This window comes from Ursus arctos, unplaced genomic scaffold (assembly GCF_023065955.2).
Source record: "Ursus arctos isolate Adak ecotype North America unplaced genomic scaffold, UrsArc2.0 scaffold_7, whole genome shotgun sequence".
Taxonomy (NCBI): Eukaryota; Metazoa; Chordata; class Mammalia; order Carnivora; family Ursidae; genus Ursus; species Ursus arctos.
Genome location: NW_026623089.1, coordinates 24582889 through 24603108, shown reverse-complemented (window position 1 = coordinate 24603108; position 20220 = coordinate 24582889). Strand labels below are relative to the sequence as shown.

At 56.2% G+C, this 20220-nt stretch overlaps 1 protein-coding gene across 1 annotated transcript in view; it reads right to left on the bottom strand.

Moving 5' to 3' along the window:
* The window catches only part of SH3PXD2A (SH3 and PX domains 2A), a 230524-nt gene that overhangs the window by 46290 nt on the left and 164014 nt on the right, over nucleotides 1-20220 (bottom strand). Inside the window, 2 exon segments of the mRNA XM_026494048.4 lie at nucleotides 11009-11140; nucleotides 17292-17336. Coding sequence (XP_026349833.1) covers nucleotides 11009-11140; nucleotides 17292-17336 — 177 coding nt within the window.

Here is a 20220-nt window from a genome sequence, read left to right as displayed (position 1 = left end):
TCCCTTGACCCAGTGGCTCCAGCAAGACGTGGGTGGCTGCAACTGGTGGAAAGCCCCCCAGAGCAGAGCCCGGGCCAGGCCTTGGACAGGCCTGTAGCCAACACTACAGGTGCCGGTGGGGGTCCCAAGACCCCAGGCCTTGCCTCAGGAAACCCTGATCACAGCAGCTCAAAAGATGAGGAGTACACTGAGCAGAGAAGGCTGGGGCCTTACAAGGGCGCCGGTTAGAAGTACAGAAAACAAACAAGAAGAGAGTATCCAGAAACCCCAGGACCGGAGGCCTGGCCAACCTCAACAGCAGCTTCACCACCTTCCTGGGGAGAAAGAAGGGCCGAGGAGGTATAGCCTCTGGTCTGGGGGGAGACCCACAGCCAGCCGGGGCACAGCCCAGAGAAGCGGTGTTGCTAAACAGCGGGGAGTCCGTATTCTCAAGTAGGGGATCTGAAGATGACCTTGCAGGAGGGAAGTCACAATGTTTGAAAAATCAGACTGTTTGAATGTATGGGGGTACAGAGAATGTAGCAAGGACCTCTGAGTTTGGGCCTCCAGGTTCTAGCTTTAGCAGCAGGCTGAGGGACCAGGGTCGGGGAGCCTCAGTCAGTAGGGGTTCAAGTTGGGGTACGCCCAGGCCTGAGAGGGCGTCAAGGCCTCAGTGAGGCCGGGAGATGCCAGCAGGCCTCAGAGACAGCTACCTCTATAGCAATGGTCCACAGCTGTGCCGCAGCCTGGCCCTGTACTTGCCATGGGACACTGGGTGGGCGGCTTCCCTTTTCCAGGCTCTGTTCCTCCTCTGACAAAGGAGAGGTTTAGGCAGACGGTCAGAAATGTCTCCATCAGCTTGGTGGGAAAGGAAGGGGGAAAGCTCTCCTTCACCTGACGTGTGGGGCCCTTGAAGGCCCTCGACACACTTCCTTATTAGCCTGCTCATTGCTGGATGAACACCTTCCCGTAGGCCGCCACAGACGCTGTGGTCCAATAGCGCTTGTCAGGCCTCTCTCTGTGTCCTGGCAGGTGTCACCCTGGTTCACCCAGCTTGGAGCCCCTGCCTCCTTCCTGCTCAAGGCCCATCTTCCCCGGGAGACTTTCCTGACCACGGAACACAGGCACTGCCCCATCTCTGAACCCAACACTATTACACGAAAACCCACAGCCTTCTGGTCCTGCCCTCTGGTCCCGCCTGAACCCCAGCAACACCGTGCTGTCTGCCCTGCACTTGGCAGGTATGCTTTCAAAATGCTGGTCACATCGCGTCTGGGCCTTTACCCAGCAGGTAAGAGGGAGCCCCGGAATGCCATCCCCCCAGGAACAGGAAGACAGGGACGGCCGCTGCCTGTCCAGTGCTGCACTCTGATGCTGGGCACACCAGAGGGCACGCGCAAGGGGCTCCACGTGTGTCGACTGACTAAGCAAACCACATCGTCTGGAAGCATTCCCCCCTGGAGGAGGTCACTCATACAGGGCTGAAACTGAAGATGTCATGCGGGAGGGGGGAAGGAGGCAGGATGGCAGCTCTACCTTGGGTCTGGAGAGGCGAGGGGCCGGGACAGGTCTATTTATTTGGACAAAGGGGAAAGCGGAGTAGGCTAGGGCCCTGCCCAGCATGGCCCAGCCTCTGTCCTCATACCCACAGGGCCCGGGTGAGCAGGTCTCACAGATGCCCCCAACCCATCTACCCGTCCAGTCCAGCCCCGGCCATGGGCCTGGCTGAGCCGAACGCTGGAACACGCACACAACTCTTCTGCAGGAAACTTGCCTTTTGACCACTTCTCTCCTATCCCCGCCAGGGCTTTAGCAAGACTGACCTCTGTTCTCCTGCTCTCTGTGGCCTGAGGAACTCACACAGCAGAGCCCTCTGGGGCTTGGCTCTCTAAAGAAGTAAAATCCACAAGCACGAGATACACAAACATCCAGATTTCCAAACACTGGATAAACAGCACGTGTTGGAAGTCCACGCCCTACCTCCCAGCTGTGCAGCCTCAGGGCAAGTCACTTAACCTCTCTGGGCTTCAATTTCCACCTCTGAGAGACAATGCCAAGTTTTGCCCTTCGTCTTCCCAATATGTTTTACAAACTTCATGGTTCTATATCTTGTAAAACATAAAATATTCTGATTCAGAAAGAAGTCACATTGAAAAATGTCCCAAATCCCCTATGGGCAGGTGTGAGCAGGCCGTCCCCAGGTGCCTTTAACCTCTTCAAGGACACCCCCTGCTCACCCGGCCCCAGCAGGGAACAAAGAGAACAGACTCACAGGCTTCAGGCCACTGTGTTTAGAATGTCCCTTAAAACACAAGGTTCTGGGACATGGTGATCCAAGGGCCACTCAGGGCAGTGCTGATGGGCCAGATGTAACAGGAAAAAGGGATTTGCACACCAATTTCAAAAACCTACTCGTGGCTTGCTCGCTTTATGGCCAGTCCTTGGCAGACTCTTTCCCTTAGTTTGGCTTTCTCTCACCTCCCGTGGAGCCTGGGCCACTTCCCCACAATTTAGTCCAATAAAAGCTTAGGGGAGGCAAATGTATTTTAGCATGAGACTAAAAAGTGCCTGCTTCAGAAGGGAAATGTGGAGGTGGGGCCGAAACAATTAAACGAAACAAAAAGCCCCCAAGAATTCCATATAGCACATTTTCAGCGTAGGTAGAAATGACACTGGGGGTTACATGAGCCGCAAGCTGCTCTCCACGTAGTCCCAGTGAACACTGGCTCCCACCAAGCTTCCCAGGGCGACTGGTTTAACTGGGTCACCCTGGCTTTTCCCCGGGATGAGAGCAGGAGTGCAGGTCAGCACGGGGAGCCCGGGGGATGAGGTTATGGAATCGGAAAAGATGCTGATAGCGAGGAGGGCAGTCAAGGCCGCTACCACGAGTGATTCCGGGAAACCCAAGTGCCGAGAATGTAGTATCACACGGCCGCGGGATCGTCTGGGGAAAAACCAAGGGGCGATTTCTCAACCCAAATTCCCTGAGGTCCTGACAAATTATACTCCCCAGAAAGTGCCACAATCGCAGGGTGGAAATCTGTTATGTAAGGGTGGAGGGACCGCTGTGCGGGGAGCTCTTTCCTGGCACTTCAGCCATGCGGGGAGACCCGTCACTTCTACCGGCGACAAAGGCCCAGGGCGTGCATGCGTGTTGGAACAGCCAGGGGTACCTGGTGGTGCCTGCTCCCTGGGCCCCTGGGCCGGGGTATGTCCAGGGAGGGTAGTGAGGTCACCTGTTGGCTATACTGCAAGACTCCTACCTAGGATATGGTGGCCGTTACACCTGGGGCCACATGCCTAGGCCTGGTACCACCCAGCCTCTCCCACTTCTCTGCCCTCACTCACCACCAGCCTCCCCAAACCAACTGGGGCCTTTGGGTCTTCTTCTGTTCACTGAGCTCCATGCATCCTCAGTAGGAAGGCCTTCAGAAAGCCCCTCCCTGGCCACGCCCTATGCCCCCCCCCCCCCGGCTTATTCATGGTCATAGGGCCCTGATTCTTGTTCTGCACTTTTCAAAATCTCAAATTATTTTCCTGGTTTTCTTGTGACTGTCTCACCACTCCACGGGAGCCCCAGGGGGTGGGACTTTGTTGGCCTCATCACCTCTGACCCCAGCCTGGCACTTAGTAAACTAATACGGATTTAGGGACAACAGATCACGTGAAGAGTAGTCTTGCTAGGGTCTGGGCAGCGTGTGGTTTAAGTGTTCCTTTGGTGTTCAAACCCAGAAAAGCAGCATTTTGGAGATGCCCGTGAACAGACTCAGTGTAAACCTATCTGCCCCCCAAAACAGAAGGCAGCGGGTGTTGCCCTGGTGCGGAGAGAAGCTGGCATCACTCGGGTACTCACTAGAGCTGGATTTCCAAGGTCACTGCTAAAACACACCTTTTACTCAGAAATGACTGTTCAAGGGGAATGGCTTTAAGACACGCTAGGTCCACGGAGCCACCATGAGGTCAGAGTGACCAGCCACCCCGTGTGCCCAACCTGAGCCAGTGGAGGCGAGACACGGCAGCGCCCTGATGGCCACGGTTCCCCCCAGCCGTCTGGCCGCTGGCTCCAGGCAGGTGGCTGGCCCTGGCCGTGCTCAGTGCTGACAAGCCCTTGGCCGCCTCCCTGACAACAGCCTGTGCAGATCTAGCTCGACGAGAGAGCAAGGGCCAGTTCTGCGAGGCACCTGCCCCTGCCGCCTTCCTCCCCACAGCTGGACCGCGGCTTCAAGCGCCACCGTCCTCACGTCCCTCTCCGGCTCATCAGCTTCCCGTGGCCCTATCCTTCCTCCCCCTCCACTGAGGCCCAATGTCCACTTTCTTCGTCAGGACACACCTGCTAGAGGCAGCCAGACACTTGCCTTGCTGTCTCAGCCCCAGCAGGCCCAGCCCTCCACCTGGGATTCCCTCATGTGGACCTGGAATTCCTTCACCTCTCTGCCTATCTAACCCCTTCTCTCGCCAAGGCCCGGCTCGATGCCTCTAGGCAGCCCTCCCTGACTCTGTGAGTCCCCCGTAGTTCAGCTCCGTGCCACACAACAGAGCCACAGAGTGATGTCAAGCCAGCGTGAGGGGTCACGGGTGAGCCGGTCCTCTTCCCTCAGCCTTGCACGAAGCTTGTGACCTCGTGAGGATCCCGCCTCTGGGTCACCAATAGGAGCTTGACTTTTGTCTCCAGCTCTTCCTGTCACAGGTTAGGGTATGGACAGCTACCCAAGCAAGGGCTCTGAAGGTGCAACTCTGGTCTCCAACATGGTTTTGGGGCTTCCCTGACCTGCAGGAAGCACCCTGTTTGCCCTACCCACCTTGCAAACCAGCAGGGCTGAGAGACTCCTCAGACACTACTGAGTGCAATCCATTCTCTGGCCAGGCAGGGAAACTGAGGCCATAAGAGGAAAACAGGCGTGCCGGGGGCCCCGAGATCAATCTGTGGCAGGACTGCCCTCGTCCAGCAGTCTTCCTGGTGACCACCATGTCCTGAGCACTTACTGTGTGCCAGGCCCTGCACCAAGCACTGAATTCCTCCCGAACTGGCCAACCCTCTGGCTGTGGGTACAATTATCCCCACTTTACAGGTAAGGAAACAGACGCTCAGAAGACCCAACTAACTTTCCCAGGCTCACCACTAGCGAGTGCCAAGTCAAGATGAAAACCAGTCTTATCTAAGTTGAAGTCCCTGTTTTTCATCGCTAGGCTATCCTGCCATCTCAAAACAATCTCCAGCCTGCAGTGAATAAAGTGGGCTAAGGGGCCCCAGGTGGACTTAGGATGCCAGCTTCTGCTCCTGGATTTATGCTCTGCGGCCCTTTCCCTTTGCAGCCAGCTTTGTGAAGCAGAGAACTGCACGCCAGAGACAGTCTTAGACCAGAATGGACTTTGGAAATTGCTGATTTGGCTGATGTAGCAGGAACGTGCATGCACTATACTTAGGAAGAGAAGAGAGGTCAGAGGACCAAGGCTGTCTGACAGCTGAGACAGGACCTCATGGGGACCAGTTACCACACGCAGCTGGCAGCTGGCTCATTGGAACCAAACTCTTAAAAGGCTGTGGCAGAGCTTAGAGTGTTAGTTTACTTATCTGCAATGCAGGCTACAATAAACCTGCGTTTCTAGAAACAGCCTATCCTGTCTTTATCAGGATAGCTCTTTTCTAGGGTAGCTTGGCAGTCTGAACGAGCGATCGGATGGTTCCTCAGTAAGCACATGGTCTAAGCCGATGACACAGAAGCTACATCAGAGAAGTCCACCAAAGACGTCGCCGATCTGCAAGGTTGCCCCAGCCTCACCATACAGTCCACCCCTTAAGTGTCTGGAATGCTCTCACTGAGTGGAGTCTAAACTTCATAAGGGCAGGAACCTCATGGCTATGCACCCAACCAGCACGGGGCCTGGGACGAAGGAGGTATTCAAGAACTGTGAGATGAATGAATGCGCGGATAAATGAACACTACATAAGTACTTTTCTCCCTTATAAAAAGCCCTTGTAGAACCAGTTATAACAACGTTCATCAGGAAATCTCAAAGTAACAGAAGAGATACATCCGTCAATGTTGAAAAGATTCCAACTCAAAACACACACGGCTGGAGAATGCATTATCTTTGACAGGACAAAACCATCACGACCCACAAATCTGAGAGGAAAGCTTCTTAGCTTGTCTTCTCTGTCAAACAATGAACGGTTACATCCGATGCCCCGTCCCGAAAAGCCCACGCAGTGTGCATCACTGCCCCCGCTGCCCCCTTACACTGGTGAGGAAACCAAGGGATTCCTACGCGCATCACGAAGTCAGGGTAGCATGAGACCTTAAACCTAGTACTCAGAGTCCAGATTCTTTGTTTCTCCACTACACACACAGCTGCTAAACAAGTGACAGGGTTTGCAGCCCAACACCTTTTTGGGTACCTGGCCCCTCTATCTGTCCTTTAAAACCTGCTCTCCAACAGCCACTGCTGAGGAGCTTGGCCGGGCAGCCATGCTTACACCCCGCAGGGCTTCTCCCAGACACAGCTGAGTGGCCCAGGGCGGGACACCTGATCTAAGGTCTGCCGGTTCACTGGCTGGCCAGGAACCAATCGGATTCAGAGTCGAACTTCAAATTTTGAACTCAGAGAATGGGACGTCACAGTCAGGGGGTGGCAGTGACTGCCACTGAAAAGTCTTGCAGTCTGGTCCCTACAGACCAACAGCAGATGTTAAGTGGACGGGAGCAGGAGGCAGGCCGCTCTGCAGGGAGAAGACCCCTGGGTTTGATGTCTACAGGGTATACCCAAGAGCGAGGCAGAGACAAGCATGGCTGCTCTGGCTCGGGCCAACTCTCTGGTTCCCATGAGGCTGGGATGTACTTCACACCGTCTGGTTCAGTGAGATTTTTCTGCAGCCTTTCAGGAGTCTCTCGAGCAAGTCTGAGTGGATTTCTGTCCTCTGTTCAGTACTCAGTTGGGACTAAAGCGGTGATTTTTGGAGGGGATGGAGATGTGCAAACTGCCCAAGGCTGAGTGTTCTCACCTGTACAGTTTCTCACCTGGATGGACCAGGGGAGCTCAAAATTCCTTGCCAGCACAATGCTTTGGTCTCAGTCCTCTAGCTCTGTGCTTCCGAGGAAGTTTAAGAACTCCCACTGTTATCACGCTGGGGCCAGGAAAGAAACAAAGACCCAGAGAAGGAAAGCAGAGGCAGGAAAAGAATGAGCATCTGGTGACTTGTAACCCCCCGCGTCGGCCCGGGCCTCTAGTCCTAAGAAGAAGGAAGCAATCCTGGAAGATTGGAGACAAGCTTTGCTCAACACAGAGACCAGAGCAACTGGCACACTGCCAGAAGTCAGACTAGATTATACCTGCTTGAAGGTGAAGCCAATGTGGTCTTTGAGGCATAAGAATGTCCCACAAAGGAGGTGTCTCAGGTACTGCTCTCTGGGGGAAGCGTGGTGGGGTTCCCAAGGACAAGATAACAGTGGCTTGTCAAAGCAAGCAAAGCTGTTTAATCTTTCTGCTGGATTTGTCCCTGTTCGTGAATAGAGAAAAAGAGTGCTTTCTGGCTCGGCCCCAGGACCATTCCTTGATCAAAAAGGCTCTCCCTGAAGCCACTCAGGTCCCACTTTGGGGGTCCTTGACTTCTGTCCATCTACATTCCCGGGAATAGGCCTGTCCTCGGTGCTGGGTACACATCAGATCCTCTTGGCTATTGCTTGGCCCAAGTTCCAAGGAACAATTAACAACTGGAATTCCCACAACCTATGCCCACCACGCTGGAAGGTGGACACAGAGTCATCCTTCTGCAACGATGTTCCCGGGAGACCTGTGGTCGTCTCACCCAGCCCGTGTCTCTCCCCAACCTGCAGCGTCTCCAGCTTGTGGCAGTCCTACCTGGGATGAGCCCGTTCTCACCTTCCCCCCACCACGTCCTCGTCGAGGGCAGAGATCTCAGCTGTTGGACTCTAAGAAAACGACTTAACCTCTCAGCCTGTTACCGCAGCCACAAAATTGTTAAAGAGCCTTCTACTGCAAGGGGTCATGTCCTGATTCCAGTAAAACGATACCTATCACATGGTACCAGGTGTTTACTCTGAATTGCCTTCCAGACACATCTCTCTTTAGACCAATGAGATTACAGAGCCCTGGCACAACCACACCTCCAAATCGCTGGGTGGCTGCGGTCCCAGCCAGAGGGCTTGGATGAGCAGCCAGAGGTTGGTGGACCCCTCTGTAGACACTCTACTTGAGGGACGTCTAGCCAAGAGAGAAGGGGACACAGGCAGAGTCCCCACTTTCAGTGAGCAAGGCAAGGCCCCTGGGGGGTGGGGATGGTGCTAAATGGGGCTACTGCCCCAACAATTGGAGTGGAAATGCCTGAACACGCCCACCATGTCCCAAGGTCAGAGGCATAACAATTGCGTCTTTGTTACAGAGTTCAAAAGCCTCGCTTACCACTGCTTCCAAAGCCCACTTACAGGGTGCACAACACAGCTCCCCTCCCCCACCTCGGCCTTCCAGCATCCTTCAACGGGGAAACCACTGTCCCAACGATCTGCAGTTTGGTCCTCCTGCTCTCTCCCCTCCACCCACTTAGTTTCTCTGGTTAAACGGGTTGTATACTCCAGGCCCCCTGGTTTCTGCCAGCAACAGATAGTGTGGGTTTGCATGGGGAACATAGCGCTCCAGGGTCCAGGTGCAAACGCCCGCTGCTGAGCAGCTCTCTCCACCGACAGTAAAGACACAAAAGTCCTGGAGAAGGAGAAGAGCCATGTTCAGGGAGGCTCTATCTGACTAGGCCCTAAAGAGGCTCCCAGCCATGGAGTTCAGACCTGAGAAGAGGGCTTAGGGGGATCATTACTCCAGTTCCTGCTTCTAAGCAGCCACCAAATTATCTCCATTTTACAGAAGGGTTAACTGAGGCCCAGAGGGATTAAGGGACTTGCAGCCACCCAGCCAGTAGGTGGTGGGCAGAATCCTGCTTCCAGGGACAGTGGCTCCCTCTGAGGGTCTGTGAGTCAGACTGGGGAGTGAGGCTGCTTGAGCCCCCTCACACAGCCATCAGGGACTCCTCTCAGGAGCAGAGGTGTCTCTATGCTTTTTCTAGGCCCCCCACTCTGTCAAGGCCTCCCCACCCCCCGACTAGGCAGGACTTCCAAGTATTCCTAGAATCCTGGGTATGGGATGGGAAGGTAGAGGAAAGACATCCCTGGGAATCAGAGTCCCCGAGCATGCTGACTTACTTTGGTATGGGTTCTTCCCCATCCTGGCCAGTGGCGGGTACCCAGAACCATGGGGGTTATATAGTTGTGCTGGTGACACAAGGCAGGGGAGGTGGCAGGAGGGTCTCTAAGCCAGAACTCTACTTCTGAACAGCCCTGACCTTATACAGAGAAGTGGGCACATCTCTCCCCCCGGAGCAAGCTCCAAAACGTATCTCTCAGCTGGCGCCTCCAATTCCACCATCAGAGATCCCTTCCTTTGGGTCCGGAGGTGCTCAGGGTTTCTAGAGCCAGGCCCTTGTGACAATGCCAGCTTCCCGGGGGGCAGCGGTGAGGGGTAGGCAGGGTGAGGGGTGGGGACGGGTAAGTAGGGCTGGTACTAGGACAGAGGCTGAAGGCAAAGGTGTGCAGGCAGGAGACCAGTGCGGGCACCTGGGTGAAGGGCTCAGGCCTTAGGCTAGGGGTGTGGCTCCGTCGGGTAGGGACGGCCTCTGCCAACCACCTTGCCAATGACTCCAAGCACAAGGACAAAGCCTGACCTCTCTGAAAGGTCTGTGAAGACCCCAGACCCAGGAGGGCCAGGAGTCTGACCTGTGCTGGCATCACAGCTCTGTTCTCAGGGAGCACTGATCCTGGGCCTCCTGCAGCAGGAGCCTCAGCTCACCTCCCCCAGGAGGTCTGCTGGGATTTCCTCAGCATCTCTACAGCTACTTGCTGCTCAAAGGCATAGGAACCAGGGGCCCGGGAATGTCCCTGTTCTGCTTTCGCCCTCAGAGGACTCATTTCCCCTCAGTCTGTCTGTGCCTTGGTTACTCTATCTATAGAATGGGTACAGTCAGCCCTTGGTCTGCCCTCCTTTCAGAGCTCAAAATATTGGAAGGGAAAGGAACTGAGTAGGACAGGAAAAGGAAAACAGGCCCCTCCCCTCTGGGAGTGTCCAAATACTGCCCAAAGAGGATCCCGTGCAAGGGACCCTCCCCTGCAGCTAACTGAAACCAAAACAAAACACCCCAGGAACTAATTCAAGCCCCAGCAGGATATGGGCAAACTGCTGAGGGATGTCTTGGCCTTGCACCTCAGACTGACCGATTCAGACCCTCCTTTCTCCACCTACAGAGACGCCTGCCACACTTGTGGCCCGGGTGAGGACCGTGGAACCAGCAGCCCCTGGAGAGCCATGGGCAGGGCCCCAGACGAGACAAAAGCCTCAGCTCCCAATGACAGGGCGCTGCCATCGGGCCCTCCCCGGCCTCCTTATCCCCCTGTCTGGGCCCTCTTCCTAGGTCCTGGCGGCCTTCAGCTCTGCAGGAGGCATTCAGCTCACCACCCAGACACTAGCCAAACCCCACAGGCCTAGCCTTTCCTGAGACAGCCGGCCAGGGGTCCAAGAACCCTGGCCCCACAGTGACGTCATGGCCGGCCTTCCCCACCAGCCAGTCGGCTTCTTCGCCCCTGTCTGGACCCTGGCTTGGCAGATGGCGCCGACAGGGTAAGCTGCCCTAAGGTGCCCCTGAGCCGGGAGCCACCTTCCCTGGAGCCTCAGTGGGCACGGGGACCCCGAACAGGGCTGGGCCATTGAACTGGCTTCTGCCACCCTGGCCTCGCACGCACACAAGCCGGTTCATTTCCCTGGGCTGGGGAGACATTCCTCCACCACCAGGCAAAGTGCTGGCCTGCAGCCCAAACCAACAGGGGAAACTTCGGCCTCCTCAGCCCTCTCCCCCACCAGATGGAAATAACGTACAGCTGCAGAGGTGGGGGAGGAGGTAGGGAACAAAACCAGCCAGACATCCGTCTGTCTGCCCGTCCATCCCGGGAGCCAGGCCGGCCATCTGGGCACTCACCGCTCTCGTTCTTCTCGATGACATCCACCACCTCCCCGGCCTGGAGGCTCAGCTCCGAGTTCTCCTGCTTCTTATAGTTGGACACCACCACGTACTGTTCCAGGATCATGGGCTCGGCGTTGGTGTCGGCACCTGGCGAGGGCAGAAAGCACGCGGTGAGCCAGCGGCCGGCCATGGCCCCGCGGCCGGGGCGCCCCCTGTCCATCGGGGGAGGCTGCTCCGTCGCCAGCGCCGCTGCCGCTCCGAGGGGCCGCCCGCAGCCAGGGCTCGCAGCTCGCCGGGCCCCAAGGCCAGGCCATATAGCAAGGCCCCACACCGGCCCGCTGCGCCGCGGGGACCGGGGGACATGGGGAGCCGGGCCGGGGGAGGGGGGACAGCCGGGGCCGAGCGGCGGCCCGGGAAGCGGAGAGGAAGAGCCCGCCGCTGTGATGAGTCAGTCACAGCCCAGGACGAGCGAGCGGGAGGAGAGGCCTGGTGCGGACGTGGTCTCCCCAGACCCCTCGGCTGGCAGGGGCGGGTCGGGAGGGCCGCCCATGAGGGCTGAGGCCGAGCAGAGGAGAGAGAGAAAGGCAAGGCAAGGAGGAGGGCTCGTGCCTCTCCCCCAGCCCCTGTGAACCCGGGGAAAAGAGGCAGTGGTCCTCCCCTCGGGAGGGAGAAGGAGCGAGTAGGAGAGAAGTCTCCACAGCCCGGGCCCAGGCGAGAAGTCAAGAGGGTTTGAGGCCGCCAATCACTGGGGTTTACTCTCAACCCTTAAATAGAAACACATGAGACCCATCGAATGAGGAGCCAGGGGTGGAGGCAGGGGAGGGGGAGGAGGGCCGAGACTGTTTACTTGAAACCCAAGAAGAAAGTCCCAGCGCCAGCAGCCAGGCGAGCCCAGCCTGCCCCCTCCAACCCCCCCCCCAACTTTTCCTCAAGTTCAGCTCACCAAGGCGCTGCCACTGAGCCCAGGGCCTGGTGCAGGCAGACCAGCCTTAGGCCGGCTTCACTCCAGTCTGGTTGCTGCCTTTTGGCCACATGGAGACTGATTCAGTCTCCCTCTACCTTCTAGTGCTGGGCCTTGTAGTCAGGCTCTGGCAAGTGTCCAGTCACCCTCTGGCAATTGAGGGGTCAAAAGATGGGGCTCTGCAGAAGGAGGGCAGATCGGCTAGAGTCTCCCAGAGGTGGGGACAAAACACCTAAGACAGGGCATGCCCTGCTAGGAGCTGAAAGGAACCACAAACCAGAGACCTATTGGTCACCTCCTACAGGAAGCCTTCCCAGACCACCTGCAGCCCAAAGGGAATTCCTAGCACACTTTATGTGTCTACCACCCCATACATCTGTCAATCTCCTGGAAGGCTAGGGGATTCACACCACCTGCATGGCTATAGTAATGGCTGAGAGGGTCCCGAGGCTTCCTATGGCTCCCATGGTGCTTTAGTCTACAGCCACATTCCTTACACGCCTAAGTCTAACTCGGCACATGTTCTGTGTCAGGCATGTACCCTGTCCCATTTTATCCTCACCACAACCTTTCTACCTTCTCATTTCACAAAAGACAACTCAGAGGCCCAGAGAGGGCAAGAGGCTTGCCTCAGCTCACACAGCTGCTATGGAGAGAACCAAACTCACTGTTTTAGGTTCAAGCCCATCCCTCTTTCCATTAAAGAACTGCCTCTCTGATTTCTATTTCTAGACACTCATTCTTCTAGCACAATGATCTTCAACTTGGCTCCACAGAATTGGCCGGGGGGCTTTTAAAGAATACCAAAGACTGGGTCCCACCCGCAGAGGTCCAGATTTAACTGGTCAGTATTTTTTGGACACTCCCTCCTCCCCTGTGGTTCCTAGGTGCAGCAGGGCAAGGGGAGAGAGGCACTGCTTAGAGCTCTGGGTCTTTCCATGAGGAAGGCCCCATCCCACCCAGGGCAGGGAGCAATGGAAGGAAAGAAACTCACTGCCCCTGACGGTTTTCTCCCATGAGGTGTGGGGCCTGCAGCCCCGGCTCAGCCCTCTGGAGCCCCAGAAGGGACCCTGTCCCTGCTGAGCCCTGCCACATGGATATGCGCATGCACAATCCCAGGCAGCTCCACCAAAGCCAGGATCGGATTTCAGGCAGAAATGCAACCAACAGCTGGGCAGTAGGGCCAGCCCACTCTGCACTCACATGGGGCCAGCTTTTGCGCCTGCCCCTGCCAGCCGGACAGAGGCAGTGCCGGGCATGGTGCTGACAGAGACTACCTCCCACCGTGCCCCTGGGGGGACGGCAGTGTCTCTGTGGCCAAGAGCACCTCTGCAGTGAACCTAACACAAAAAGGTCCAGCCCTTGCCCTTTTACAGGCGCTCCCTTTCCAGTTTGTAGGGAAGGAAAACTCAGGCTTCAAACAGAAAAGAGGAGTTCCCGTGGGTTAGAGAGCTTCCAAATCCCAAGAGCCCAGATTATACGGACAATTAACAGCAGACCCTCAGGGGCTCACTCACGGTCAACACGATGCCAAGCACCCAACTGCATCATTTTGCTGTCTTGCTGGATCCTCACAACTACCCTATGTGGTACGTTCTGTTACAGACCCATTTTATACATAGGCAGACTGAGGCTCATGAGGGTGAGCAATTTTCCTAAGGTCACACAGCTGGGACTTGAATCCACACCCACCAGACAGGGGGTCGCTGGTGTTCTGAACTTCTCTACTATATGCCGCCTGCAGAGAGCCATTGATCCCTGGTTCCCAGAGGGAGCCTCCTCACCCTATCTTCCCACACCCAGCACACAGGTGGTGTTTGATAAAGACTGGAGTGTGGGTTCTTTGTTGGCTGTTGCTACATCTGTTGAGCAGACCACAGGGCCCAGTAGGTAGCAGGCATTCAGTTAGTGTTTGCAAAATGAATGAAGGAAATGAACAAACGGGCAGACAGATGATCGGAGTGACTTCGTGGCTCGTTTTGAGCCATTAGAGCTAAAGCAGGCAGGGCCTCACCTCTGACATTCAGGAAAACTGGACAACTGTGGAAGGGGGAAAGGGGAGATGGGGAAACAGAGGCACAGAAGAGCAAGGAGCGATGAGTTTGTGGCCAGAAGCTGCTAGAGAGGACAAGCTGGGGTGCTGGGCAGTGGAGAGACCTCAGCTTACTTTAATGCAAGCCAAAGAAATCTGAGGCAAGATTTCAAAGAGGGGGAAAAAATCCCACCTCCACCGTCCTGGCCCCCCAGCCCCTTGGAAATTTGGCCTAAGCTTTCTGAAGACTGACATTTTGGGACACAGGAAGGAAAGAGAATGTTCTCCAGGGATTCCAGAGCACAGAAGACAGGAGGTGGCACCTCTTGGAGGCTGCTCCAAAGGCTGTGGGATGGACAGATGGACACACAGACACTCCGCCCTCCTGGCTGCTCTCCCCTCCCCCAGCACATGCAGACTCCCAGCTCCCTCTCTCTGGCACGTGCCTCTCAGGATGTCGCCTGCCCAGGGCTGCCCAGGCAGGCATGTGCGGCGAGCAGGTATCCAGATGAGAGTGGATTACTCGGCAGGCGGGCCGGTGGGTGATGTCATCCCACAGAGGCTGCTCTGGATCCCCTCCCAGCCAAGGCCTGGAAAATTGGGGGCTGGCGGAGTCAGCCCAAAGGAGGAGGAGGGGCAGGGGCAGTGGATGAAGCCTCTCATCTTTAGATAGGAAGGGTCTGACAGAGGCACGGAGAAGGGGTGTACCCCTTCTAGAGAGGAGAGCCCCTCTGGGGTTGGAAGGGGGACTTTGTAACAGTCTTGTCCAGGCATGGGCCCCTTGTTACTCAGAGCCCCTGGCGGGGGTCTGGAGGTCTCTGGAGCCCTTCCCCACACCTGCATTCCTCCAACTACCACCTGGATGGACGCCTGGCTCCGACCTGATGCTGCCTGCCAACTTAAACTTCGAAATGAGGCTTCTGCCAAGTCAGTCCCCTGCTCCAAAACCTTCAATGGGACCCTGTTGCCTACAGAATAAAGGCCAAATTCAAGCTCAGTCTTTCTGACCATCTGAGTTCCCCAAGCTCCCTGACACATAACCACCCTGTTCCAGGCCACATTCCTGAGTCAACATATGTACTGAGGGCACCATGTGCCCACCACACTTACCTCCGAGCCTTTGCCTCACCTGTTCCCCCCTGCCTGGAATGCCTTCCTGTCTTCCACCAACCCCAATTCTACCCAACTGTCTCTGGCCCTCTAGGAGCTGCCTGATTTTACTCCAGCCATGGTGTTCACTCCTGGCCTCCGCTGGATTTGTTGGTGGGGCACTGAGCCCCAGTCAGCTGTGTGCTTTAGACAAGAGTCTCCCTGGTGAGAGTACTTGCCCCAGGACTGATGCCACAGGGCACTGGCCTCAGCTGCCTGTGATTCATGATGCAAAAGCAGAAGATTCAAGTCTGACAGTCTGAGGTCCAGTCCTGCTTTGCCCTTACTGGCTCTGTGACCCTTAACCTCTGTGACCCTGTGACACTTAATCTCTCTGAGCTTCAAGTTTCCTCATTTTAAACAGGTACAGTACCAGTACCTACCCTCAATGGGTTGTTCTGTGCATGGAACTAGGTGACAGAGTTAATGCCCTATGTAAACTGTAGACACTGTTTATAAAGCAAACAGGAAATGGGAGATTTGGGGAGGAACAGGAGGGCTTCAGCTTCCCCTGCAGCCTCAGAACCAGCAGGCAGCTCAAGGCAAGGGCCACAGGCGCCAGGAAAAGTGTGGCTGCGGCTGTGTCCCTGAAACATTCTCTCAAACCACATCTCCTGGCAGGCAGTGGATCCTTGCCAGCTGGAGAGCCCGATCAGAGCCCCCTGGGCCCACTCAGGGGAGGATGCCAGGCTAAGCAGCCCCAGGCCTCTTATCTACAAGAATCCCCCACATCAGCCCCTTACCTCTGAGTTTCCTGTCTCATGCACTCTTTGACATTCCAGATGGGGAAACTAAGGCCCAGAGAGAGCTGGCGGCTTGCCTAAGACTCCAGCCCTGAACTCCTAGTCTGGCTGGTTTTCCCCAGCCCACACTGCTTCCCCTCAACCTCTCACTCCAAACAGCTGGGCTTATCCTGAGAAGCCAAGCCCTGTGGTGGCCCCCGCCCCAGGCTTCCCATGTTCTCAGTGACCCCCCCAAACCTTGGCATCCCACCAAAGGTCCTCCGAGCCCCTCACAACTGGTTCCTCCCAGGCTGGACTTGGCCTGCCGGTTTCTCTATAGGCCCCTGGGCGGCCAGGCTATACGTTTCGTGAATAAAATGTATTGTTGTAGGCCAAGTGGGCTCTGGCTCACTGGCTCATGGAGAGGGGAAAAAGGGACAGGAGCCCAGTGATTAGTCAGGCCCAGGCCCTCGTCACAGACAACACCAGAAGGATGACTGCAAGGAGCTTGGGACAGGCAAAGGGTCCTCCTGCCTGCTGCCTTTCTCCTCTGGCCCCCTCCCAGGATATCCACCTCCCATTCCCTGTGCACAGCTGTGGTGGGGAAGGGCTGAGCCTTGGCTGACTGCAGGGGCTGGCCCAGCCTATGTGACCTCTGACCCTTCTGCCTTGTCCCCCAACTCCTGAGCCTGAATCTCTGCTCTCAGGTTTGGGCAAAATGGGTGGTGGTGGTGGTGGTGGTGGGGTGTGTGTGTGTGTTTGTGTTTTAGCACTCTCAGAAATGGAGAGGCTCCTAGAAGCCCCTTCTGGAAATCCCACCCCTCTGCATGCCACCATCTCCCCGTAGCAGCGGAGAACCCTGGTCCCGTAAGACCAGAGGCTAAAGGAAAGCCCCTGACCCCTGGCCTAGCTCTGCCCAGACACAGGGCACAGGCCTGAGTCCCTGAGGCCCATCGCGGACCAGGCAGCCCAAAGCCCGGCAAGGCCACTGGGGCAGAGGCAGCTCCGGGGCACGGAGGCAGCGACATCGGTCACAGGATTCCCCGCCCTGCTGCAAGCAGCTCCCCAGTGAGGACCACGGGAAACTAGGCCGGGGGGGTGTGAGACTTCAGCTCTCTGCCTCAGTGAGACTGACTGTCTTTGGCCGGCCCACCTCACAGGGATGGCCAGCTGAGCCATCATACAAGACGATGGTCGCCTCGCCATCACCCGAGGGCTTTCCGCGTGCCGGGCTCCCCGGGAGGTGGCAGCACACCGCTCAGGGAGGTTAAGTTCACACAGCCAGGACAGGGCAGGGCAGGGCAGGAGGGGGCCCAGAGGACGGCCGGCGTGCCGACAGAGGGCGGCGACCCATCCCAGGGAAGCATGCGGCCGGCGGCTCCCACACGCGCATGCCCGGGACACGCGCCCACACACATGCACTCAAGGCAGTACCTGTCACGTCCTTCTTGGGAGACTCAGCCCAGCTGGAGAGCCACACTTCCGAGTCCCCCCGAGAGCAAGCAGCAGCAGGAGAGAGAGGAGAATCAGAGGAGGAGAGAGAACCGTTAGGCAGGCAGGAGGTCCACCAGGCGAGTGGCTGCAGGCACCGCTTTGGGCTGGCGGCGGAAGGCGGGGGAGGGGAGGGGAGTGATTTCCTGGCCCTGGGCTGGCTGCTGGGCGTGGGCCGGAGTGATTACAGAGGCTCTGGGACACGGCCGGCGGGGATGGGGATAATGAGGTGTCTGCCGAAATACAGGAATCCTCTGGAGCACAGAGAATCCTACACAATCCCTGCCTGGAATGGGGCCCATGGGTTATCACTGCCTGGAGAAAGCAGCCTGGACCTTTCTCTCTGGCCATGTGGGTGGGTGGCTGGCCCCACAGAGCCTGGTGGCTCTGAGGATCCTCACCAGGCCAGCAGGCTCAGCAGCACGGACTCGGAACCTCAAACACCAGGGCTGGCGAGCCCAAGGCCAGTCTCCAGTCGTGGGGCACTGCACCACTGGGCTCTGCTGTTTTGCCCACCCCTAGCCCCAGCCCTACCCAGTGAGGAAGGCAGGTTGGGGCAGAATGGAGGGAAGTGTCAGTCTGGACTCTCTAAAACACTCCAACTCCAACGCAGAAGGACGGGGACCTTCAGTGACCATCAGAGATGAGGGCTCTGGCCCAGGCTCAGACATTCATGTCTGATCTGGGCCTCAGTTTCCTCATCTGTGAAATGAGGTTAGAAGTTGACCTCCTGCCAAGAGGGAGGAGCGAAGTCAAAGAACGTAAAAGAACATATGATGGTGCCATGTGATATAATAATGTGATGAGGCAGAAAGCTCTCAGCTTAATCAGTGGGGCGAACAATTCTAGAATATCAGAGGGTCAACATATAATAAGCACTGACAGTCTACCTACAGTATACAGAGACTCGTTTACTTCCTATGACAATCCCTTGAGGGGGGGTCTGCATTCTTCACCCCATTTTACAGGGGAGGAAACCAAGTTCCCATAAGCACAGACTAGCAGAGCCAGAAACGGAACTGGGTCTGGGATCAGCCCTGGCGGGTGCTTTCTCTGATGCATTTCTCATTGCCTCCAAAGGAGCACAGTGTGGGCTGCAGTGGGGACAAGGAGAAGGAAACGCTGAGATGCAAGTCTGAGGGGCACCCAGTGCTGGCCAGGAAAGCTGTCTGACCCAATGACAGATAGTAAAGATAACGTAAAGCAGAAAAAGCTTACGTAGCATTTACTCTACACCAAACATCACGCTGAACACGTACATGTGGTAATTCATTTGCTTTTCAGAATAACCCTACATAAGGTACTTCCTCCACTTTGTAGAGGGGAAAATGAACCAGCGAGGTTAAGTAACTTGCCCAAGGTCACACAGCTAGTACCGTGCCCATCTTGTGTGGGGCCACAGACTCCGGGTGACCAGTGGACGCCACCCATCATTTAAAGCACCTGATTCTCCCTTGCTCAGCAAGTCACCTACCAGTTGCTGGCTGGCTCCCCATGCAGAACTGGGAAGCCTGGCCCTTCCAGCTCTCACTGTAACCAGCAGAAGGGATCTGGCAAGGCCAGATCTAGCAAGGCCCCTGAAGTCTGTGGATGCTGCCTTATGAGGGACTCACTGAACCTCCCTGAACCCTTCCCTCACTTGTAAAAATGGAGATGAGATGAAATACCTACTTTCTAGGTAGCTACGAGGATTAATGAGGTAATATGCAGTAAGTGCTCAGCATAGTGCCTGGTATACAGTCAGTGCTCAATGATGGTTAGCCACCATCAGCAACATCTCCCATGAGCTCGGTTCAAACCAACCCTGGGCTACCAGGAAAATCATCCTCCTGGAGCTGCAAGGTTGAGAACCTGGCAGCGTTTGATACTGGATGTGCCAAGAAAACGCTGGCAGCCAGAGATGCCTTCCTGTAGACACCCCCCAAACACCAGGTCAGCTGGAGCTGGTGGTAGAGAGACCCTGGAGACTGCACCCAGAAACAAACATCCTACGGCCGGAGCCTCTCACCAGGACCCGCAGCCAGAAGCCTCCCTGGGCAGCAGGAGCTGTGCTGGCCCAGCTCTCACGCCCTGGTAGGGCTGAGACAAGGTAGACACACTTAGGCCCTCTGAGGCTTGAAGCTGGGGCTCTAACTCCCTGCTGTTGTACCCCAAATGTGGCCAAGTAGGCCATCACCCAGCAAGACCATCCTAAGCACCCTGGACAGGCCTAGTGCCAGGCCCACCCCAGCTCTCCCATCTGGCCCCACTCAGCCTGATGCCGACACACCTAAGAGGGTCCACATCTCTATCCATCCCTGCTGGCTTTGTTACTTTGTACATCTTCCATTTTGGTTTCTCTTGGGTTCTTCAGAAGGAAAACTTTTGGGAAATGCTAACCTCTTTCAGTGAGCCAAGAGAAATTATTTGGCTCAGGCCTGGAGAACCGAGGAAGACTTGTTCTGCTGAAATAGGGGTTAACAAACTTTTCCTGTAAAGGGCCAGAGTTGCTATTTTAGGCTTTGGAGGCCATGTGGTCTCTGTCAAGACTACTTACCTTTGCTGTTACAGTGCAAAAGCAGCCCCTGATAATCTGTAAAAGAGTGAGTGGGCTGTGTGCCAATAAAACTTTATTTACAAAACTACATGGTGGGCTGGGCTTGGCCCATGGGCAGTAGTTTGCCAACACCCATGCTAGAAGATGAGGGCTGTCAGAGAGGGGGAGCTGCTGTCTTCCTCAATGGGGGGATACCCGAAAATCCTAGGAGAGCAAAGTGGGGACCCTTGGCCCAGCCTAGACTAAATGTTCACAAGGTCTATGCTGCTCGGATGATTTTCTCAATAGTCACCTTGAAGGGTCTGATGGCCTTCCAGGCCCTTGGGGTTTAGGCAT